This window comes from Vulpes vulpes, chromosome 9 (genome assembly GCF_048418805.1).
Source record: "Vulpes vulpes isolate BD-2025 chromosome 9, VulVul3, whole genome shotgun sequence".
NCBI lineage: Eukaryota > Metazoa > Chordata > Mammalia > Carnivora > Canidae > Vulpes > Vulpes vulpes.
In genome coordinates, this window is record NC_132788.1 from 6,555,459 (window position 1) to 6,577,547 (window position 22,089).

Consider the following 22,089-nt stretch of genomic DNA (forward strand, 5'->3'; position numbering starts at 1 on the left):
CATCACATCACGGGTGTATCAATCACCACTGGAGAGCACACTTCAAATTGGTCAGTTTTGCTTTATGTGTATTTTATCACAATAAAACAAAGGAAGCAAAAAAAAAAAAACAAAGGAAGCAGGCACTCTGAACAGCAATCCAGCCATTCCTCAAAGGTTTATCTCACAACCCGGATATTCCACTCCTCAGTACATATGCAAGAGATTGGAACATATGTCCACATAAAACCTGCACAGGAATGTTCACAGCAGCAGTATTCATAACGGCCAAGAAATAGAAAAAACACAAAAGTCTATCGACTGATGAGTAGGTACACGAAGTGTGGTATATCCATAGAAGGAAATATTATTCAGCAATAAAAAACAATACTACAACCTGAATGAATCCTGAAAATATCATGCTATATTTAAAAAGCCTGTTAGGGCACCCCGGGTGGCTCAGCGGTTTCGCTGCCGTCAGCCCAGGGCCTGATTCTGGAGTCTGGGGATCGAGTCCCACGTTGGGCTCCCTGCAAGGACCCTGCTATTTCCTCTGCCTGTATTTCTGCCTCCATCTGTGTCTCTCATGAATAAATAAATTAAAAAAAAAAAAAAGGGAAAGGAAAGTCTCGTTTGACCATGCTGGCGCTTCTTGATCTCATCACAGACCTATACCCCTGCTTCTCAATTCCCTTTGTGACCATTGCAAACCTTTACTACATGAGTGGAAGTACTTTAACATTTATTTCACAGAACTCACAGGAGAACAAACGTAGTAATCTCAGAAAGACTGGCAGATAAGCAAGCACCTGGAAGTAAGCTTTAAAAAAACGTAAGTGTTCCACCTGGAACACTGATCGCACATAGGATGCAATACAAACCTGAGACAATGGCTTCCTGTTGGCACAGTTTATGCCTCCAATGAAGAACATGTTGGGCATGATTGGCCTCGGGTAGTCCAGAACAAAGTCCCCTCTGAACAGCCACACAGATCCAGAGCTGAGGATGTCCTCCAGGGATACCTCTCGCTGAAGAAGCTCAGAGGCAAGGCTTGCATAAGGAGTGAAAGAAACGTGGCAAATGTACTTCAGGGCCAGGGGGTAGAGCATGTTCTTGACCCTTTGCAGGAACGTCATGTGGTCTGAATTCCTTGTTAATAATCTGGGAATATATGAGGAAGGGTTTGGGCACTGTGTGCCCTCAGAATCTAAATCACATGGAATGTTCCGCAAAAAAAACACAGAGGGAAGGGACAGGTACCTAGCCAGTATTGCCCCACAGGGATAAACTGGATCAGTTAAAACCACATCAAAGGAACTGGCATTCAGGTGCCTGATCAGGTTCTTGTTATGCATCAGCGACTCACAAGATCTTTGAAAAATCAAAGCAGCAGCTTTCAAACCTTCCATAGTTTTCAAAAATGTTTTGAGAAAAGGCATTCTTTCAAAAACCAGGTAACTCTGACCCAGTAGGAGGTGATCAAATTCTTCCTGGGTGTAAGGTGTGGCATGGGTTGTCAGGGTGAAAAAATTCTCTTCTTTGATATGCATATTCGACTCTGGGGATACCACCACCATCTGGTGGCCTCTGGCATGGAGCTTCTGCACAGCCTTCTTCATGCTAAGCCAGTGGCTGCCATCCATAGGCACCACCAGTACCTTCCCGCCTTCAACCCAGCGTCCAACACACAAGATGAGCAACAGCCCCGTGAGCACTGGCAGGGGAGCCAGGAACCCTGCAGCCATGTCTGTAGGAGCCCAAAGCAGCCGGCTTTGCAGATCAGGCTATGCCTCCTACATTTATCTTCTTTGACTTCATCTTATCACTGAGCCGCTTCACAGGGCAGGTAGCTGGCAGGCAGCATGCCCTCCTTGTGTTAATCATTACAGACTAGACCTGTCCCACTCTTCCACCACTGGCCCCACTCTTCTGCTTCCACACAAGGAGAAATCAATCCCCCTTATCTAGGAAACATCTCACCTGCCTCTCTGCTCTCTCCAGGGAACATTCTAATTGACTCTGTTGCCCGCTATCCAATTCCCAAAACAGGGCTGTGGATGCCCAATTCACTGGATCTCCTCCTAGTTCCTGGTTGATCCTGTGCCAAGAGCTGTGACTGAGCTCTGGGGAGTCACCAATGCCCCAGTCTCAAGCATAACCTCTCTGTGGGGATGGAACCTTAGCTGCAAACTGTTGAAGCGCTTTCCTCTCATTTGTGGGGAACATGGAACACACCCAGAAAAATATATAACACTGCTAAGGCAGCTTTCTTTAAACAGGGAGGGGACACTAGCTCGTAGGTTTTGCTCCTTTTCCATCAGGACATTTCTTGCAATGGTCAGGAAAGAATCTACTTGAAGCGCCTGTCAAATAAGGAAATACCTTGAAGGATCCTGCAGTGCACATGTGAACACACTGCAAGACTTGTTGAGCATCCATACTTACTTCTCAGAATAAGATCTTTTGTTATCTCAAGCATAAATGGGCAAGATAACCCTTATGGATGACATAAGGGACCACAGAGCACCCTCCCCCGAGAGCCTGGTCACCTTGGAACAAGGAGAGCTGTCACAAAGCCTCCAATCAGTCCCTGACTCCACTCCTCTTCTCCTGTCTCCTGCTACCTTGTTTAGGGACTGGGGTCTTTCACTTCCTGGCCCTCCTTCCTGTGAAAACCACCCATTTCATACAAGGCCTCAGAGCTCCCCTCTGCTTCCTAGATGGGATGCTGCTCACTTCATGAATCCTTAATAAGGCCAATTGATCTGCAAATTTACAGGTTGGACTTTCGTTCTTTAACAACTCTAAGATATCAATCTAGTAGAATAAATAAAGAGACTGCAACATGCTGGATGGGAAGATTTCACATTGTAATGCTCCTGATTCTGTCCCCAGTGAAGCAATAGATTCATTTCATAAGCATGAAAGTCAAACAAAATCTCACTGGGATTTTAAACATGACAAAACAACGTTTTCAAAATCACCTAGAAGCCTTTGGGGCTTCTGGTAATACAGGAGTAGCTCTTCTCAGTCGCTGGTCCCACAGATAATGATTATAAACTCTTGCAAAATGTTTTTCTAAATAATGCTGTCTGAAGGCCTTGGGCAGCAAACAAATGAGGGCAGAAATGGAAGGAGACAAAGGGGACAGGATGATGGCACAGGACCTCAAGGGTAACCAGGAGGGAGGGTAGAGTGTCCTTACACTTCTTAGCAGCCACCTCTCCTACCTCTAGCCTCACCCACTGCACAGCTTCTCCCTCTTAACAGGGAGATTGTCTTAATGCCATTGTACCCACGTGGCCAGGAAATGGCCAGCACCTCAGTCAATCCACTACTCATCATCGGGTTTCACCCCCTTCCAGAGCTTGGACCAAAGTTCCAGGGGCATTCTCCTTCTGTGGTCTCTATCATGGGTCCAACCCATACCTTGTTGATCAGCCTCGAAGCCAGCAGACCAGTGGGCATCGCACTTCCTTCTGCAACCTCAGCCCTCTTCCAACCTTGTGAATCAGGCTTTAGCCTCTAGTTGAATTTCAGTGGTCTGCTGACCTGCCCCCCACGGCAGCCGGCCCAGCACACAGACAACTGTTTCCACTCTCTGTCACAGGGTGCCCTGAGCAGCCCCGCCAATACGCCCATCGAACCAGCCTGTGTTTTCATGTGTCCCCATACTCACATGGCAGTGAATAAGCGTCTGACATAGGTGCCCCTCATCCTATAAAAATGGCTAGTTCACCAATTGTTTCCTGGCTAGTTCACCAATTGTTGGCTCACAAACAGGCCACTGGATATGGAGGCAAGGTCACACTGAAAACAAGGCGGGCTGATCTGGATGGGTGGTGGCAGGGCTAAGAAGCAAGGGATGTTCCCCACAAGGCTTGTCTTGAATGGCCACAAGACCAGTAGATCTCTGCCCCTGCCTGCCAAATCTAGAAGTCTATATAGACACATTAACTCGGTTCACTTATGTATACCATCTGGATAGTATACTGTCCACAACACCTGACTCTCTCAAGGCCACATCTTGGAAACCAGTCCAACTGAAAGAATGGTGGACAACACATACATTCTGAGGTCTCCTCCTTCTGAGGAGGAGTTGAGAAGCCTCCAAATGCCTGGAACCAGCCCCCTTGTAACCCTGCATCAACATCCTTCTAATGACTCCCTCCAACACTCAACATCAACAGAAATAGTTTTTTTTAAGTACACAAGGGATCAGAATAGATTACTATTGAAGAAGATATAAGGACAGTCAACAAGCCTATGAAAATATACTCAACATCAATAGTCACTAAGGAATGCAAATAAAAATAAGATATCACTTCTTGCCACCTAGGGTGGCTATAATAAAAAGGAACTGAGGGGTCCCTGGGTGGTGCAGTGGTATGGCGCCTGCCTTTGGCCCAGGGCACGATCCTGGAGACCCGGGTTACAATCCCACATCAGGCTCCCAGTGCATGGAGCCTGCTTTCCTCTGCCTATGTCTCTGCCTCTCTCTCTCTCTGAACTATCATAAATAAATACAAATTTTAAAAAAATAAAAAAATTAAAAATAAAAAAATAAAAAGGAACTGAAAACAACTGTTAAACAAAACCTTTACAGAAATGCTCATAGCAGGAGGATAGACAATGGCACAGAGTAGAAACCCATCAACTGGTAATAGAAATGTCTGTCCATCAGCAGGGGTGCCTGGCTCAATCCATCAGAAGAACATGCAACTCTTAGGTCAGGGTCGTGAGTTTGAGCCCCACATCGAGTGCAGAGATTACCTCAGTAAGTCTTTAAAGAAAATGTCTGTCAACTGCTAAATGTACAAACAGTGGTCCATCCACACAAGGGAATATTATTTAGCCATAAAGACATGAAGTATCAGGGCACCTGCATGGCTCAGTCACTTAAGCATCTCACTCCATTTTGGCTCAGGTCCTGGTCTCAGGCCCCCAGGATCGAGCCTCGCTTCAGGCTCCGAACTCAGTGAAGAGTCTGCCCAAGGACTCGACTCTCTCTCTCTCACTCTTTCCCTCCCTCCACAAATAAATAAATCTTTAAAAAAGAAATTAAGTACCAACACCTGTTATTATATGGCTGAACTTGAAACATTAAGCTAAGTAAAGAAGCCAGATACAAAAGGCCACATCCTGTATGATTTCATTTCCATCAAATCGCCAGAATAGGCAAATCTATAGACAGAAAACAGATTCGTGGTGGCCAGGAGCTGGGAAGGGTAGAATCAGAGTGACTACTTAGAAAGGCATATGCATGTCCTTTTGGGGTGATAAGAATGTTTTGAAACTAGATAATGCTGATGATGTACATTACATCACGGGTGTATCAATCACCACTGGAGAGCACACTTTAAAATGGTCAGTTTTGCTTTATGTGTATTTTATCACAATAAAACAAAGGGAGCAGGCACTCTGAACAACAATCCAGCCATTCCTCAAAGGTTTATCTCACAACCCAGATATTCCACTCCTCAGTACATATGCAAGAGATTGGAACATATGTCCACATAAAACCTGCACAGGAATGTTCACAGCAGCAGTATTCATAACGGCCAAGAAATAGAAAAAACACAAAAGTCCATCGACTGATGAGTACGTACATGAAGTGTGGTATATCCATGGAAGGAAATATTATTAAGCAATAAAAAACAATACTACAACCTGAATGAATCCTGAAAATATCATGCTATATTTAAAAAGCCTGTTAGGGTTCCCTGGGTGGCGCAGCGGTTTGGCGCCTGCCTTAGGCCCAGGGCACGATCCTGGAGACTCGGGATCGAATCCCACGTCAGGCTCCCGGTGCATGGAGCCTGCTTCTCCCTCTGGCTGTGTCTCTGCCTCTCTCTCTCTCTCACTGTGTGCCTATCATAAATAAATAAAATAAAATTTAAAAAAAATAATAAATAAAAATAAAAAAATAAAAAGCCTGTTAGGGCACCCCGGGTGGCTCAGCGGTTTCGCTGCCGTCAGCCCAGGGCCTGATCCTGGAGTCCCAGGATCGAGTCCGACGTTGGGCTCCCTACAGGGACCCTGCTACTTCCTCTGCCTGTATCGCTGCCTCTCTCCGTGTCTCTCATGAATAAATAAATTATAAAAAGAAGAAAGAAGAGGAAGAAGAAGGAGAAGGAGAGGAGGAGAAAGAAGAAGAAGAAGAAGAAGAAGGAGAAGGAGAAGGAGGAGAAGGAGGAGGAGGAGGAGGAGGAGGAGGAGGAGAAGAAGAAGAAGAAGAAGAAGAAGAAGAAGAAGAAGAAGAAGGAAGAAGAAGAAGAAAGAAGAAGAAGAAGAAGAAGAAGAAGAAGAAGAAGAAGAAGAAGAAGAAGAAGAAGAAGAAGAAGAAGAAGAAGAAGAAGAAAGGAAAGTCTCGTTTGACCATGCTGGCGCTTGTCGATCCCATCACAGACCTGCACCCCTGCCTCTCAATTCTCTTTGTGACCATTGCAAACCTTTACTACATGAGTGGAAGTACTTTAACATTTATTTCACAGAACTCACAGGAGAACAAGAGGTAGAAGAAATCTCACAAAGACTGGCAGATAAGCAAGCACCTGGAAGTAAGCTTTAAAAAAACATAAGTGTTCCACCTGGAACACTGATCGCACATACGATCCAATACAGACCTGAGACAATGGCTTCCTGTTGGCACAGTTTATGCCTCCAATGAAGAACATGTTGGGCATGATTGGCCTGGGATACTCTAGAACAAAGTCCCCTCTGAACAGCCACACAGATCCAGAGCTGAGAATGTCCTCCAGGGATACCTCTCGCTGAAGAAGCTCAGAGGCAAGGCTTGCATAAGGAGTGAAAGAAAAGTGGCAAAAGTACTTCAGGGCCAGGGGGTAGAGCATGTTCTTGACCCTTTGCAGGATCGTCATGTGGTCTGAATTCCTTGTTAATAATCTGGGAATATATGAGGAAGGGTTTGGGCACTGTGTGCCCTCAGAATCTAAATCACATGGAATGTTCCGCAAAAAAAACACAGAGGGAAGGGACAGGTACCTAGCCAGTATTGCCCCACAGGGGTGAACAGGATCAGTTAAAACCACATCAAAGGAACTGGCATTCAGGTGCCTGATCAGGTTCTTGTTATGCAAAAGGCCCTCACAAGACCTTTGATAAAAGGAAGAAACAGTTTTCAAGCGTTCCATAGTTTTCAACAATCTTTTTAGAAAAGGCATTCTTTCAAAAACCAGGTACCTCTGACCCAGTAGGAGGTGATCAAATTCTTCCTGGGTGTAAGGTATGGCATGGGTTGTCAGGGTGAAAAAATTCTCTTCTTTGATATGCATATTCAACTCTGGGGAAACCACCACCATCTGGTGGCCTCTGGCATGGAGCTTCTGCACAGCCGTCTTCATGCTAAGCCAGTGGCTGCCATCCATAGGCACCACCAGTACCTTCCCGCCTTCAACCCAGCGTCCAACATACAGGATGAGCAACAGCCCCGTGAGCACTGGCAGGGGAGCCAGGAACCCTGCAGCCATGTCTGTAGGAGCCCAAAGCAGCCGGCTTTGCAGATCAGGCTATGCCTCCTACATTTATCTTCTTTGACTTCATCTTATCACTGAGCCGCTTCGCAGGGCAGGTAGCTGGCAGGCAGCATGCCCTCCTTGTGTTAATCATTACAGACTAGGCCTGTCCCACTCTTCCACCACTGGCCCCACTCTTCTGCTTCCACACAAGGAGAAATCAATCCCCCTTATCTAGGAAACATCTCACCTGCCTCTGTGCTCTCTCCAAGGAACATTCTAATTGACTCTGTTGCCCGCTATCCAATTCCCAAAACAGGGCTGTGGATGCCCAATTCACTGGATCTCCTCCTAGTTCCTGGTTGATCCTGTGCCAAGAGCTGTGACTGAGCTCTGGAGAGTCACCAATGCCCCAGTCTCAAGCATAACCTCTCTGTGGGATGGAAACTTAGCTGCAAACTGTTGATGTGCTTTCCTCTCATTTGTGGGGAACATGGAACACACCCATGTGTGTGTGTGGAACACATGGAAAAGAACCTACTTGAAGTGCCTGTCAAATAAGGAAATACCTTGAAGGATCCTGCAGTGCACATGTGAACACACTGCAAGACTTGTTGAGCATCCATACTTACTTCTCAGAATAAGATCTTTTGTTATCTAAAGCATAAATCGGCAAGATAACCCTTATGGATGACATAAGGGACCACAGAGCACCCTCCTCCAGAGCCTGGTCACCTTGGAACAAGGGGAGCTGTCACAAAGCCTCCAATCAGTCCCTGACTCCACTCCTCTTCTCCTGTCTCCTGCTACCTTGTTTAGGGACTAGGGTCTTTCACTTCCTGGCCCTCCTTCCCGTGAAAACCACCCATTTCATACAAGGCCTCAGAGCTCCCCTCTGCTTCCTAGATGGGATGCTGCTCACTTCATGAATCCTTAATAAGGCCAATTGATCTGCAAATTTACAGGTTGGACTTTCGTTCTTTAACAACTCTAAGATATCAATCTAGGTAGAATAAATAAAGAGACTGCAACATGCTGGATGGGAAGATTTCACACTGTAATGCTCCTGATTCTGTCCCCAGTGAAGCAATAGATTCATTTCATAAGCATGAAAGCCAAACAGAATCTCACTGGGATTTTAAACTTGACAAAACAACGTTTTCAAAATCACCTAGAAGCCTTTGGGGCTTCTGGTAATACAGGAGTAGCTCCTCTCAGTCGCTGGTCCCACAGATAATGATTATAAACTCTTGCAAAATGTTTTTCTAAATAATGCTGTCTGAAGGCCTTGGGCAGCAAACAAATGAGGGCAGAAATGGAAGGAGACAAAGGGGACAGGATGATGGCACAGGACCTCAAGGGTAACCAGGAGGGAGGGTAGAGTTTCCTTACACTTCTTAGCAGCCACCTCTCCTACCTCTAGCCTCACCCACTGCATAGCTTCTCCCTCTTAACAGGGAGATTGTCTTAATGCCATTGTACCCACGTGGCCAGGAAATGGCCAGCACCTCAGTCAATCCACTACTCATCATCGGGTTTCACCCCCTTCCAGAGCTTGGACCAAAGTTCCAGGGGCATTTTCCTTCTGTGGTCTCTATCATGGGGTCCAACCCATACCTTGTTGATCAGCCTCAAAGCCAGCAGACCAGTGGGCATCGCACTTCCTTCTGCAACCTCAGCCCTCTTCCAACCTTGTGATTCAGGCTTTAGCCTCTAGTTGAATTTCAGTGGTCTGCTGACCTGCCCCCCACAGCAGCCGGCCCAGCACACAGTCATCTGTTTCCACTCTCTACAACAGGCTGCCCTGAGCAGTGTCGCCACACGCCCATCGATCCAGCGCGTGTTTTCATGTGTCCCCATACTCACATGGCAGTCCATAAGCGTCTGACGTAGGTGCCCCTCATCCTATGAAAAGGTCAACAGCTAACTCAGGGTTTCTCTCATGACATCTCTTTCCCAGAGCCCATTTCTTCAGCTTGCTGGCTAGTTCACCAATTGTTGGTTCACAGTCTGGCCGCTGGATATGGAGGCAAGGACACACTGAAAACAAGGCAGGCTGATCTGGATGGATGTTGGCAGGGCTAAGAAGCAAGGGATGTTCCTCACAAGGCTTGTCTTGAATGGCCACAAGACCAGTAGATCTCTGCTGCTGCCTGCCAAATCTAGAAGTCTATATAGACACATTAACTTGGTTCACTTATGTATACCATCTGGATAGTATACTGTCAACACCTGACTCCCTCAAGGCCACATCCTTGGAAACCAGTCCGACTGAAAGAATGGTGGGTAGAACATTCATTCTGAAGACTCCTCCTTCCGAGGAGGAGTTGAGAAGCCTCCAAATGCCTGGAACCATCCCCCTTGTAAACCCGCATGAACATCCTCCCAAAAACTCCCTCCAACACTCAACAACATCAACCGAAATAGTTTTTTTAAATACAAAAGCGATCAGAATAGATTACTGTTGAAGAAGATATAAGGACAGTCAACAAGCCTATGAAAATATACTCAACATCAATAGTCACTAAGGAAATGCAAAAAAAAATAAGATATCACTTCTTGCCCTCTGGGGTGGCTATAATAAAAAAAAAAGTGAAAACAACTGTTCAACACAATATTGTACAGAAATGCTCATAGCAGGACTGTACACAATTGCAAAGAATGGAAACCCATCAACAGATCATAGAAATGTCCATCAGCGGGGGCGCATGGCTCACTCAGTCAGAAGAACATGCAATTCTTAGCTCAGGGTCATGAGTTTGAGCCCCACATTGGGTGTACAGAAGGATTACTTAAATAAATAAAACTTTAAAGAAAATATCTGTCAACTGATAAATGTAGAAACGGTGGTCCATCCACACAAGGGAATATTATTCAGCCACAAAAGATATGAAGTATCAGGGCACCTGCATGGCTCAGTCACTTAAGCATGTGACTCCATTTTGGCTCAGGTCCTGGTCTCAGGTCCCCAGGATTGAGCCTCGCTTCAGGCTCCGAACTCAGTGAAGAGTCTGCTTAAGGACTCTCTCTCTCACTCTTTCCCTCTGTCCCTTCCTCCACAAATAAATAAATAAATCTCTAAAAAAGAAATTAAGTACCGACACGTGTTATTATATGGATGAACCTTGAAACATTAAGCTAAGTAAAGAAGCCAGATACAAAAGGCCACATCCTGTATGATTTCATTTCCATCAAATCGCCAGAATAGGCAAATCTATAGACAGAAAACAGATTCGTGGTGGCCAGGAGCTGGGGAGGGTAGAATCAGAGTGACTACTTAGAAAGGCACATGCATGTCCTTTTGGGGTGATAAGAATGTTCTGAAACTAGATAATGGTGATGATGTACATCACATCACGGGTGTATCAATCACCACTGGAGAGCACACTTTAAAAAGGTCAGTTTTACTTTATGTGTATTTTATCACAATAAAACAAAGGAAGCAGGCACTCTGAACAACAATCCTGCCGTTCCTCAAAGGTTTATCACACAACCCAGCAATTCCGCTCCTCAGTACATATGCAAGAGATTGGAACATATGTCCGCAGGAATGTTCACAGCAGCAGGATTCACAATGGCCAAGAAATAGAAAAAACACAAAAGTCCATCGACTGATGAGTATGTACATGAAGTGTGGTATATCCATAGAAGGAAATATTATTCAGCAATAAAATACAATACCACATCCTGGATGAATCCTGAAAATATTCTGCTATATTTAAAAAGCCTGTCGAGGGGCACCTGGGTGTTCAGCCACCTGGGTGGCTCAGTGGCTGAGTGTCTGACTTCGGCTCTGATCATGTTTCTGGGGTCCTGGGATTGAGTTTGCATCACGCTCCTACTGGTATGCTGCTTCTCCCTCTGCCTATATCTCTGCCTCTCTCCTTGCATCTCTCATGAATAAATAAAATCTTTTTAAATAAATAATTAAATAAAAATACAAAGGCCAGTCACATATTCTGTGATCCCATTTGTTTGAGATGATCTGAATAGGCAAATCCATAAAGACCAAAGAGTAGATCAGTGGTTGGCAGGGGCTGTAGAGTGACTACTCACTGGGCAGGGGGTTTTTTAGGGGTGATTGCAAACATTTCAAAACCAATTGTGGTGATGGTTGCTCAGAATATGCTAAAAACCATCGAACTGTAAACCTTCCTAGAATGAATTGTATGATCTATGACTTATATCTCAGGAACGTTGTTTGTTTTTTAAACCCGTTTAATCTCATTCTCTTAGAATTACACAAATCATTAATCAACCAAGGTTGAAATTTTTCAGATACTCATGTAGGATACTTTTTTAAAAAAGGCTGACTCATGCTAGCATTGTGCTACTCTGGATAATTATTAACAGAAACAATACTATCAAAATGTTCTACATGTCCAATCAGTCATAAATACAAACACATTTCAAAATCCTTTTTGAAAGAAAAGCAAACCACAAAAAGTATTGTAGACATTGACCTTAATTATGTACTTTAAAAAGTACCTATTAAGAATGACTTGGCATTTTGGCGTTTTGTTGCTTTGACTTGACTGGAATTCAGTCCTCAGCTCAACCAAAAAACGTGGAAGCTGCAGCTTGGGTGACTATTGCTTGTAGAGACCCCTGAAGGGAGACCACATGGCTCAGGGAATGGGCAGAGGATTCTTGTGGCCCCCCATCACTCAGCTATGGCCCTGGGTAGAAGTCACTGATACTCACATGGAACTGATTTAGATCACCAGTATTTCTCAACTTCAGCACTATTGGGGAACAGATAATTAATTCTTCGTTAGGAGTGGGTGGGTCGCTATTTCTTGTGCTTTGTAGGACTTTTACCAGCATCCCTGGCTTCTATCTACTACATGTCAGTTTCACCCCCTAATTGTGACACCAAAAATGTCTCCAAAAGTTGCCTTCCAGGGGTGCAAAATTTCCCGTTTGAGAAATGCTATCTAGATGATTCCAGAAGGGGACACCCGGGAACAAAAGAGCTAGTCCTTGGGAATTGGGATCTAGCTTTCTGCGAAAACACTCCCCCTAAGATGCTGCAAGAAAGCCAAGCTGTTTGTATCAGCTCACTCAGCATTGCACAAAGGTCAAGAGAAGGGAGGGCCAGAGACCATGGCTTCCCTACCAGTCTATCAGGCACCTCCACATGCTGCCCAAGTGATCCTCAAACAGCCCTGTGAGGAGCAAGGCACATGATCTCCACCCCATTCTGAGATAAGAAGACTGAAATCTAAGGTCACTTGGCCAGGAGGAAGCTCTTCAAATCTGCTGACTCATTGTCCAACCTCATTTCTTCCCTTCATGAGTCTGCTACACTCCAGGTCTTATATCTTTGGAAAATGAGTGCTGGGCAAACATGTGGCCTTGGGATGGGAGAGTGACAAGGAGGTGGGTTCTCGTCCTGCTTCAGCTCCTCGCTGCACCCCGTGGCCTTAGGCAGCTCATCTGTCTTGCCTGGTAACTTTGGTTTGCTCGTGTACAGGAGAATAGGACTCTCTCCTGCATGGGGGGGCTCTGTCCTGTTATTCCAGCCTAAAGAAGCCTGTCCTACGTGTGTTGCATTTGTGGTTTTCAAAATTCTCCAATGAACTCCATCTTGCCTGCCCCAAACCCTGACCTTTAGAGTGTTCCCATTTCACAGATGGAGACATGAACAATGCCAGAGATAAGCCACCTGCCTCAGCCACAAAGCTGGGCTTGAATCCAAGTCTTATCACTTTTACTCCACCAACATAAGGGGGACGAGGGTGGAATCTCTGGAGCCAATGGGGAGGGAAAGCTAGCCCTTTCCACCCAGGTATAAGCTAGGGCTGGACTCTGATGCATTCCCTCCCACAGAGCAGCCTGGGCAGAGAGGTGGTGCTGGTATGGGAGCCTGAGCTCCCTGGGTTTGTGTAGCCCCTAAAAGGGAGATTGGAAACCTGTTCCTGAAGCTTTGAGCAGTTCTCTGCTTTGCATTTGGAAGAGACTGGGATTTACCCCTGAAATCCTTTGTTCTAAGAAAAACACCTCAATGGCCCTTCTAATAGTGAAATGTAATGCCAAACTCTCTTCTAAAATGGAGATTTGGGGGGAACCTGGGTGGCTCAGTCGGTAGAGCGTCCTACTTTTGATCTCAGGGGCTTGAGTCTGAGCTCCATATTGGGTGTAGAGATCTCTTAAATTAATAAAACTTTTTTTTTTTAATTTAATGGAGATATTGGAAACCTAAGGCAAAGAAGTTAGCCATGGGACAGATGAGTCGCAACTCAGGGTTGGAGAGGAGGCGTTGGGTTCAGGACATCTGGGGTCTCCCAGTGGGAACCAGGCACCTGAGCAGCTTCTCCAAGAGCATCTTGGGCCAAACCAACCAGGGAACCCTCTGAGGTCCCCAGTCCCTCCCTAGGCAGAGGAGGCAGGAGGAGCCGTAGTCAGTCACGCTACCTTGGGCGTTGGGGAGTGATCTCATGCTCTGTCATACATGCAAGCCTGGGAGCACACAAGTTACCCTGAGAATAAGCACACCTCCCCAGGTGGTGAATCATAGCATTATTTATGCAGAGTGTTCACAAAGCTCTGGTTTTCAAAAGGCTCTGCACAGTAGCAGAAGCATAATAAGAAACTTAATTATACTGGTTTTATAATTAAGCCCATAGCTACTTATGAAACGTGCTTGCTGACTTGCTCAGCAAAATTTCTTTTTTTTTTTCTCAAAATTGAATTTCATTGCTTATAGTCTGGATTTCTTGGATTATTTCTGAAGCCAAATATGTCTCCAAACTTTAATGGACACTTGTATTGTGGTTAGTATTACCTGATAAAGTTATTTGCCTACTAAGGAGTATGCGGGGTTTTTTGTTGGTGGTGGTTTGTTTTCAGCTATAAATTAGGCCTTTATTTTTCCTGATCTATGATGTATCTTCTTTTTTTTAAGCAATTTTTTTCGATGAAGTCACATAACATCATCAACAATATTAAAGCGAACAGTTCAGAGGCATTTAGTACACTCACCATGTGGTACAACCACCACATCTACATGATTCCAAAACATTTCCATCACTGCAAAGTACACATTTTTTTTTCCCAGAGTGTTGAAATGGTTAGATCATTTAAGCCAAAAAAACTCTGATTTTGATCACTTTAATTTTCAATATACAAATACAAGTTGATAATTATATACTGTGTATTACAGAATGTTCTCTGTGGTAATATTTGGGTAATAACTGAGAATCCCATGTAAATTCATGATGCTCAAAAAACACATTCCCTACAGTCTGGTTTTCAATATGACTACATGCAATTCTTTTTGCAAAAATGCGATTGTTTCCTTCTTATGCCATATATTTCTTATGATATTTTTGCTTATTGACTGACTACTGGGTTAAATTTCCCTGGCATGTGGGATTTGTATTCTGTGCCCCATGCTTCCTGGAACCAGTCTGATTATGCTCATTGCCCCTGCTCCTACCAGCTCTTATAGGCATGGCCAACTGTCCAACGTGCCAACAAAGAAATTGGCAGATATTCAAGAAGAGGGATAAGAGTCTTTGGGACCTGCTTGGGATTTTCTTTCTGATGAAAAATGCATTGAAAAAGAGAATTCTGCTGGGAAAGGGTGATCTGAAGCCTTTCAGAGGTATAAATACAAATACAAAAACCTCACAAGTTTTTAATTTCCAAAGTAACTCTGGGCTCTCTTCCCATATGTCAGGAAGGCATCTAAAACCATTTGCCTTAGGTCAGAGGTCAACATACTTTTTCTGTAAAGGGTCAGGTAGTGAGTCACATACATCTCCATCCCGTATTCTTTGTGGTTGCTCTTTTTAACATTCCTTTAAAAATATAAAAACCAGGGGGATCTCTGGGTGGCTCAGTGGTTTAATGCCTGCCTTTGGCCCAGGGCCTGATCCTGGAGACCAGGGATCGAGTCCCACATCAGACTCCCTGCATGGAACCTGCTTCTCCCTCTGCCTGTGTCTCTGTCTCTCTCTCTCTCTCTCTGTGTGTCTCTCGTGAATAAATAAATAAAATCTTTTTAAAAAAATTTAAAATAAATAAAATAAATAAAAACCATTCTTAGCTTTGGGCAGATTTGGTCCCCTGGCTATTGTTTGCTGATCTCTGGTTCAGGACCCTGGAAAAAGGCATGGTACCGAACTGGGAGAATGAGTTTCCACCTGGACTGTCCTTACAGCTCTGTGTCCTCCTAGTCAAGCCCTCACCTGTTTCCTCAATGGGTGGGTGTAGGATTAGATTGGAAATTTCCAAGGCTCCTTATATGCTCCATGACTGTCCCCAGATGACCCAGCTAAAGGTACCTCCTCTTATTGTCAGGCATATACCCTGTCTTCCCCCAAAGCCTCAGCTTCATTCAGAACCTCAGCCTTGGGGCATCTGGGTGGCTCAGTGGTTGAGTACCTGCCTTTGGTTCAGGTCGGGATCTTGGGTTCCTGGGATTGAGTCCCATATCAGGCTTCCATAGGGAGCCTGCTTCTCCCTCTGCCTGTGTCTCTGCCTCCTCTCAGTGTCTTTCATAAATAAATAAATAAATAAATAAATAAATAAATAAATAAAATCTTTAAAAAAAAAAAGAAAAGAAAAAGAACCTCAGCCTCAGACCCCCACCACGCCCCTCTACTCTGATCCTGGCATCTCCTCATTGAGGAAGCCCTCCCAAGTGAGAGTTGGCTCAAAGAGCCAAGTGATGAGAGAAGACTGAGCACATCAGAATAATGTCTGCCCATGAAGAAACAGAGCAACCAAAAAAAAAAAAAAAAAACCACTAACCTGAGGCAGGACTCCCTTCATCTTGCAGTTGGTCCCTCCAATGAAAACCATGTTGGGCATGACTGGTCTGGGATACTCAAACACAAAGTCATATCTTAACAGCCAAATGGAGCCGTTCCGATACAAGGTGGGTAAGTGCACATCTCTCTTGAGGATATTGGATGCAAGATCTTCGTACTTTGAATACAGACAGTAGAACAGGTAGGTCTCCAGGTAATTAACGAGGTAGTTGCCCACCCGTTGGGGAAATGTCATCTTGTCTGAGAACTGAGTATAGCACCTGGGAATGTAGGACACAGGGTTTGGGCTCCTGCTGATAGTATGCTCCAGGGAGCATGGGAAGCCCCTGAAGAGGTACACGGAGGGCAGGCCCAGGTACTCGGCCAGGATCACCCCACAGGGCAGAGCTGGGTCTGTGAAAAGGGCATCGAACTTGCTCTGCCTGAGGACACTGAGCGTGGCCGAGTCCTCCAGAAGGCTCTGGCAGTTGGTGAAGCACATGTCAATCACAAGCATGCTATTTCTGTACTCCATCTGAGCAGCGTTCAGGAGCCATCTCTCAGCAAAGTGATTCTTTCCAAAAGAGCGGTAACGGTTCTCCAACTCTTCCTGGCCAAATGGCACTGAGTAGATTTGTCTCGTGTAGTGTTTGGATTCCTTCAGAAGCAAATTGACTTCTGGCACCAGCACCACAATGTCATGCCCCTTCTCACTGAGGAGCTCAACTATGTTCTCCATACTGAGCCAGTGGCTTCCGTCCTGAGGGACCACCAGAAGCTTGTCACCTACAGCCTCCCCCCAGAGCACTAGGAAGAAAACCTTTTGAAACAAATGAAGGAGGCGAGCCATCTGGGGGGAGGACAGGTAGCCACGAGAATCAACAGTTTCCCCCTCTAAATAATTCTCGGGACTCCTGGCTATTTTCCCTAAACTAACTCGTTCTCTTCACAGCCCCTGCCTACCTCACCTTGCTCTGAATTTTGCCCTTTGTTTTAAAAGAACCTAAATTAATATTTAACCATTTTTATACACATAGCCATCTCGAGCCAATGAGGTCCCTTATCAGCTTTCAGCTGAGCTTTTGGGTTTATCTTTCTCTTTTTCTCCACCGTTCTGTCTCTCCACCCCAAACTCAGTCATATTTTGAGGACAGCTTGGGAGGCCCCTGGAGGTTGGCAGCAGTCCCCTGCCCTGAGCTTCCTGGATCCCCTGCATGGTCACGATGCCCGCAGACGAATAGCTCTTAGCACTTCGCCACTTCCTCGACGTATCTCAGAAAGCATGTGTCAACAGATGCCAAATTCAAGACTTGAAACAACACGATGGAGCTGCTGACTCCACACTCCGGTGACCTGGTTACCACAGCGATAGCTGGATTAAAAGGTGGGCAGCATGAAGCTGAAGGGGCAGAGGGGAGTCCGATCTAGCTCCCCACTTCTCTTGGGTCAACCACTGTTACTGGGAGTTTCCTGTTCCATCAGAAGCCAGACTCTAATCCTGAAGATAGTCACTCTAACACCAAATTCCCACACTGACTGTAATTAAAAGCAAAGATTTTGGAGTCAGCCTAGCCCTTCCAAGCTGTGCAACCCCCACCGCTCTGTACCTGAACTCCCCATCCCTCAAACAGGGGTGGCATCTGTACCTCCCCCTGCCCGGGGTGGGAGGGGAGGCTGTGAGATTAGTGAGTCAATCTGTAACCTGTGGGTGCCTGGGACAGGTCCCACCGAGAGGCTCCCTCTCGGGAGCTGTCATGAGGCAGCTGGGATCTATATGCTACAGACTAAGAGGCACCCTGGTGATTGGAAAGTAGCCCCTAAGAAGTCGCAACAAGTGAAAGAACCAATTCTGCACTGTAAACACAAGAGTATAGGAGGAATAAAGTGGGAGAGAAGAGGAGGTGGAAAAATCAAAAGGGAAGAAAATGTAGAAATATCAAACAATGGGAAGGCTTCAGATGCCAAGGCATTTAACGGTAGCAACTGACCAGCCTGTACCCAGAACAAAAAGGAGGCTCTAACATCAGGACCTCTGACACCTACAGAACTTTCTGGTTTGCAGAACAGGTTCCCATTGTCTCGGGTCCTGGGGTCTCTGCAACAAAGTATCACACACTGGCTGGCTCAACGACGGAAATTTCTTCCCATAGTTCTGGAGGCCAGAGTCTGAGGCCAAGGCATCAGCAGAGTTGAATCATTCTGGAGGTTCCGAGGCAGCATCCGTTCCTCTCTCCTAGCTTCTGGTGGTTTGCCGGTGATCTTTGGCGTTACAGGGGGTAGACAGGCATCACTTCAGCTCTACCTTCACGTTCACCCTTCGCCCTGTGTATGTCTTTCCAGGGACACGAGTTAACCCATAGCACCCATCTATCATCTCACCCAATTCAAACCCCAAAGTACACGTCCGATTATCCTTGCACGGGCGAGAAACTGAGCTTGCCACCTATGGAAAGGGCATTTTTAGGGAACTTCCGCAGCTCAGAAGGAAATACAGAATTGGCCCCTTCTAGATCCGCCATTCCCAAACCTTTACCGTCTCAGGCCTCCTTAACACTCTTAGCAATGATAGAAGACCCTAGAAAACTTTTGTTTGTGTGGGTCATGTCTACTCAGATGAACCGTTTTAGAAACTGAAATCAACACATATAAAAAGGAACTTCCTCATTCATTTACGGTAACAAGACTAAACCCAAGACAAGTTAACATGACTGACAACTTTAGGGAAAAAGTACTATATTTCCCCAAACAAACAAAAAATTAGTCGGAGGCGGAACACTGTTTCACACGTTCTGCAAGCAAGCCCCTTTAATGTCTGACTTTGTCCATGACGGAGGGACTCTGCTACCCACCTCCGCACTATGCCTTTGCAATACCATGTGTCGCGGTGCCTTTGGAAGACTCCACAGTACCATGGTGAGAAGATGAAATAGAAAAAGCAAGTAACATCTCAGCAGTATTATGAAATCGTTTGACTTCAGGGATCCCCTGAAAGGCCTTCGGGAATCCCCCCATTTCTACACTTTGAGAATCACTGTTCTAGATCAGGGGATTTTTTTTTTCAAAGGCAATTGTGCCAGTGAGCGCCCAGATAGAAGACTAAACAAATGGGCCTGGACTCCCCTTCCAGCCCTGCCACCTGTCAGCCTGGGACATGACCCATCTCCTGACTCTCAGGTTACTCAACTGAGATCCAGAGAGAAGATCACGTTTCTACTGCCTGATATACCACATGATTGAGGGAGTTCCAAGAGGGTGATAGATGTGGATATGGGGCTGTGCAAGTGAAAGGTGGTTCCTGGCTAGAACAGACTCGCCCACAGCTAGTCACGCACAACTGAACTGTCACACAAGGTCTTGTCATAACCCATGCCCAATGACTCTGGAGGCATGCTGGGATCTTGGAAAGCAGGAGGAGCCTGAGGAGTGGCATGGAAGGGATTATCTCAAGCACAGGGCTGGCCCTGGGAATTTGCAGCCAAGATGCAAATTCATTGTAACCTACAGGGAGGGATACCAGCAGGATTTCCATTCACAATGATCAGAGCCAAGAGGAGGGCAGCATTCTGGTTTGACTCCATCTAGATCGCAATAAGACCCCAAGATGGTTACAAAGTGAGCACAGAGTAGGTCCATCCCTCCAGGGCAGGGGTGAATTAAACAGGTCCTTTCTAAGAGCAGTACACGGGGAGGCAGAAAGACTTACACAAGTATGTAGACATAGGAGAAGCCAGATGTGCTATAAACCTCAACTGCTTCACACCAGACCCCCATTCTGCTGAGGACCTTGGCCTGGGCTCTTCCTAGCAAAGCCTTGCTCTGGTCTTTGTGTTGTTAAACAAGAAGCCTGGGAGAAGCACATAACTTCCGGGGGATGGGAAGGAGGGCGTCCATTCTCATTCCTAGCAGGCCCACAATACATTGGGGGAAGGAGATGAAGGAAAGGAACTAACCTCACTTTGCAAAACATCACTAGAGAGATGTCTTGCAAATTAAGAGAGCTTTAGAAAACATTTCTAGGGGATCCCTGGGTGGCTCAGCAGTTTAGCACCTGCCTTCGGCCCAGGGCATGATCCTGGAAACCTGGGATCAAGTCCTTCATCAGGTTCCCTGCATGGAGCCTGCTTCTCCCTCTGCCTCTCTCTCTCTCTCTGTCTGTGTGTGTGTGTGTGTGTGTGTATATGTCTCGTGAATAAAGAAAATCTTAAAAAAAAAAAAAAAGAAAAGAAAACATTTCTAATCCTCCTTCTGAGATTGGGCTATTTGGGCTATTCCTAAGAATGGTGTGTGTGTGTGTGTGTGTGTGTGTGTGTGTGTGTGTGTGTGTGAATCCAGTGGGTCGGTCTGTCAGTCCCAGTGGTTGCAGAGATCCTAAACATAAGCTGGTAGGAACTGCCCTGGCCATGTGGAGCTTGACCTGTCTTCAGGCATCATGAAGAGTCTGGGCAAAGGCCAGTATCTTCTCGGGGATTCCTGCAGACCCCCTTGGGACATGGCCATGTATTAGTGGGGAGAAGGAGGTAGATCCTGGGATTTCCCAAAAAGGTCAGTGGAGGACACCTGGCATTTTGCATACAGGGGGAATCATAGGTGTGCATGGAGGTGATGACATAATAGGAGCAGGAGGTGTTTAGAAAGGTTGGCCCTCCAATCACCCACAACCTATGAGAACGGAGCCTGGACCTACAAGATTTAAAAGCATCTGAAAAGTGCTTGGGACCTGAAAAAAGGACATTTGCTAAATGCAGAGTACAAAAAATGGCACAATCAAATTAATAAATGTTTTATTAAATAACTACACAAATATGTCTATGTTTGAATGGTCCGCTATGGTTCAGCTCATCAAGTGATACGACAGTGTATGTAATGTGGGATCCTGGGGCAGTTTAATCCATTGGGTAGGCTGCAGAAATCAGTGCTCTGTGCTCTGTGCTCTGTGCCCAGGTCCTGGTGCAAGTCCAACATGGTCAAGTCTGGACCATCCATGGCTGGGACATGGCAGTCCAGAGAAAGATGGCTTACCTGGCCAGACATCCCCAATGGGCACTTGTCCTACTGTAAGGACTGTGTCTATCCCCACTCAGGGAGGTTTGCATTGACATGGGTGGTGGTTCCAGAAGCCTGGAGTAGTGAGGAGTGTCATGGCCACTAGCCATGACAAAGGGACTACTCAAAGGACGTAGTCAATAAGATTTCCACTTGCTTGTATTTACTAGAGTAAAGAGACCCACAAACACGGGGTAAAGGAGGAAGAACATGCCCGGGTTCCAAACATTAAAGACCTTGCACTATGAGGCTTCGTGTCTCACCTGCTCCTCTGCTTGGCACACCCTTCCCCAACTTCACCCAAGATTGCTCCTCCTCAGCCTGCAAGTCTGCTATTATCAGTTCTCTTTAAACTCTTTCCTTGGGATGCCTGGGTGGCTCAGTGATTGAGCATCTGCCTTTGACTCAGGTTGTGATGCTGGGGTCCTGGGATTGAGTCCCAAATTTGTCTCCATGGAGGGAGCCTCCTTCTCCCTCTGCCTGTGCCTCTGCCTCTCTCTCTTTCTGTCTCTCATGAATAAATAAATAAATAAATAAATAAATAAATAAATAAATAAATAAACCCTTTACTTTTGGGGGTGCCTGGGTGGTGCAGTTGGTTGAGCATCCAACTCTTGATTTCAGCTCTGGTCAAGATCTCAGGGTCATGAGGCCTCAGGATAAGGCTTTGTGCTCAGTGGGGAGTCTGCTTGAAAGTCTCTCTCTCTCTCTCTCTCTCTCTCTCTCTCTCCCTTTGCCCCTCCCACTCATCCTCACTCTTTCTCTCTCTCTCTTTCTCTAAAGTAAATAAATAAATCCTTAAAAAAAAAAAACTTCCTTTTCCTTCAAAGCAT

The 22,089-nt window shown here is 45.8% G+C and overlaps 1 protein-coding gene and 2 pseudogenes across 2 annotated transcripts in view; all 3 read right to left on the reverse strand.

Annotated features, from left to right (window-relative positions):
• LOC112925484 (UDP-glucuronosyltransferase 1A1) overlaps nt 1-22,089 on the reverse strand; it is a 91,722-nt gene that overhangs the window by 39,043 nt on the left and 30,590 nt on the right. Inside the window, exon 1 of one of the 2 annotated variants that reach the window (XM_026006220.2) lies at nt 16,215-17,208. The exons of the other annotated variant lie outside the window; for it this stretch is intronic. Within the exon in view, the coding sequence (XP_025862005.1) occupies nt 16,215-17,063 (849 nt within the window). The 5' untranslated portion in view covers nt 17,064-17,208. Of the gene's footprint in view, nt 1-16,214; nt 17,209-22,089 lie in introns of those variants that run through there. 2 annotated transcript variants of the gene reach the window in all.
• LOC112925444 (UDP-glucuronosyltransferase 1A3 pseudogene) lies at nt 681-2,017 on the reverse strand (annotated as a pseudogene).
• Nucleotides 3,733-7,634, reverse strand: LOC112925445 (UDP-glucuronosyltransferase 1A3 pseudogene; annotated as a pseudogene).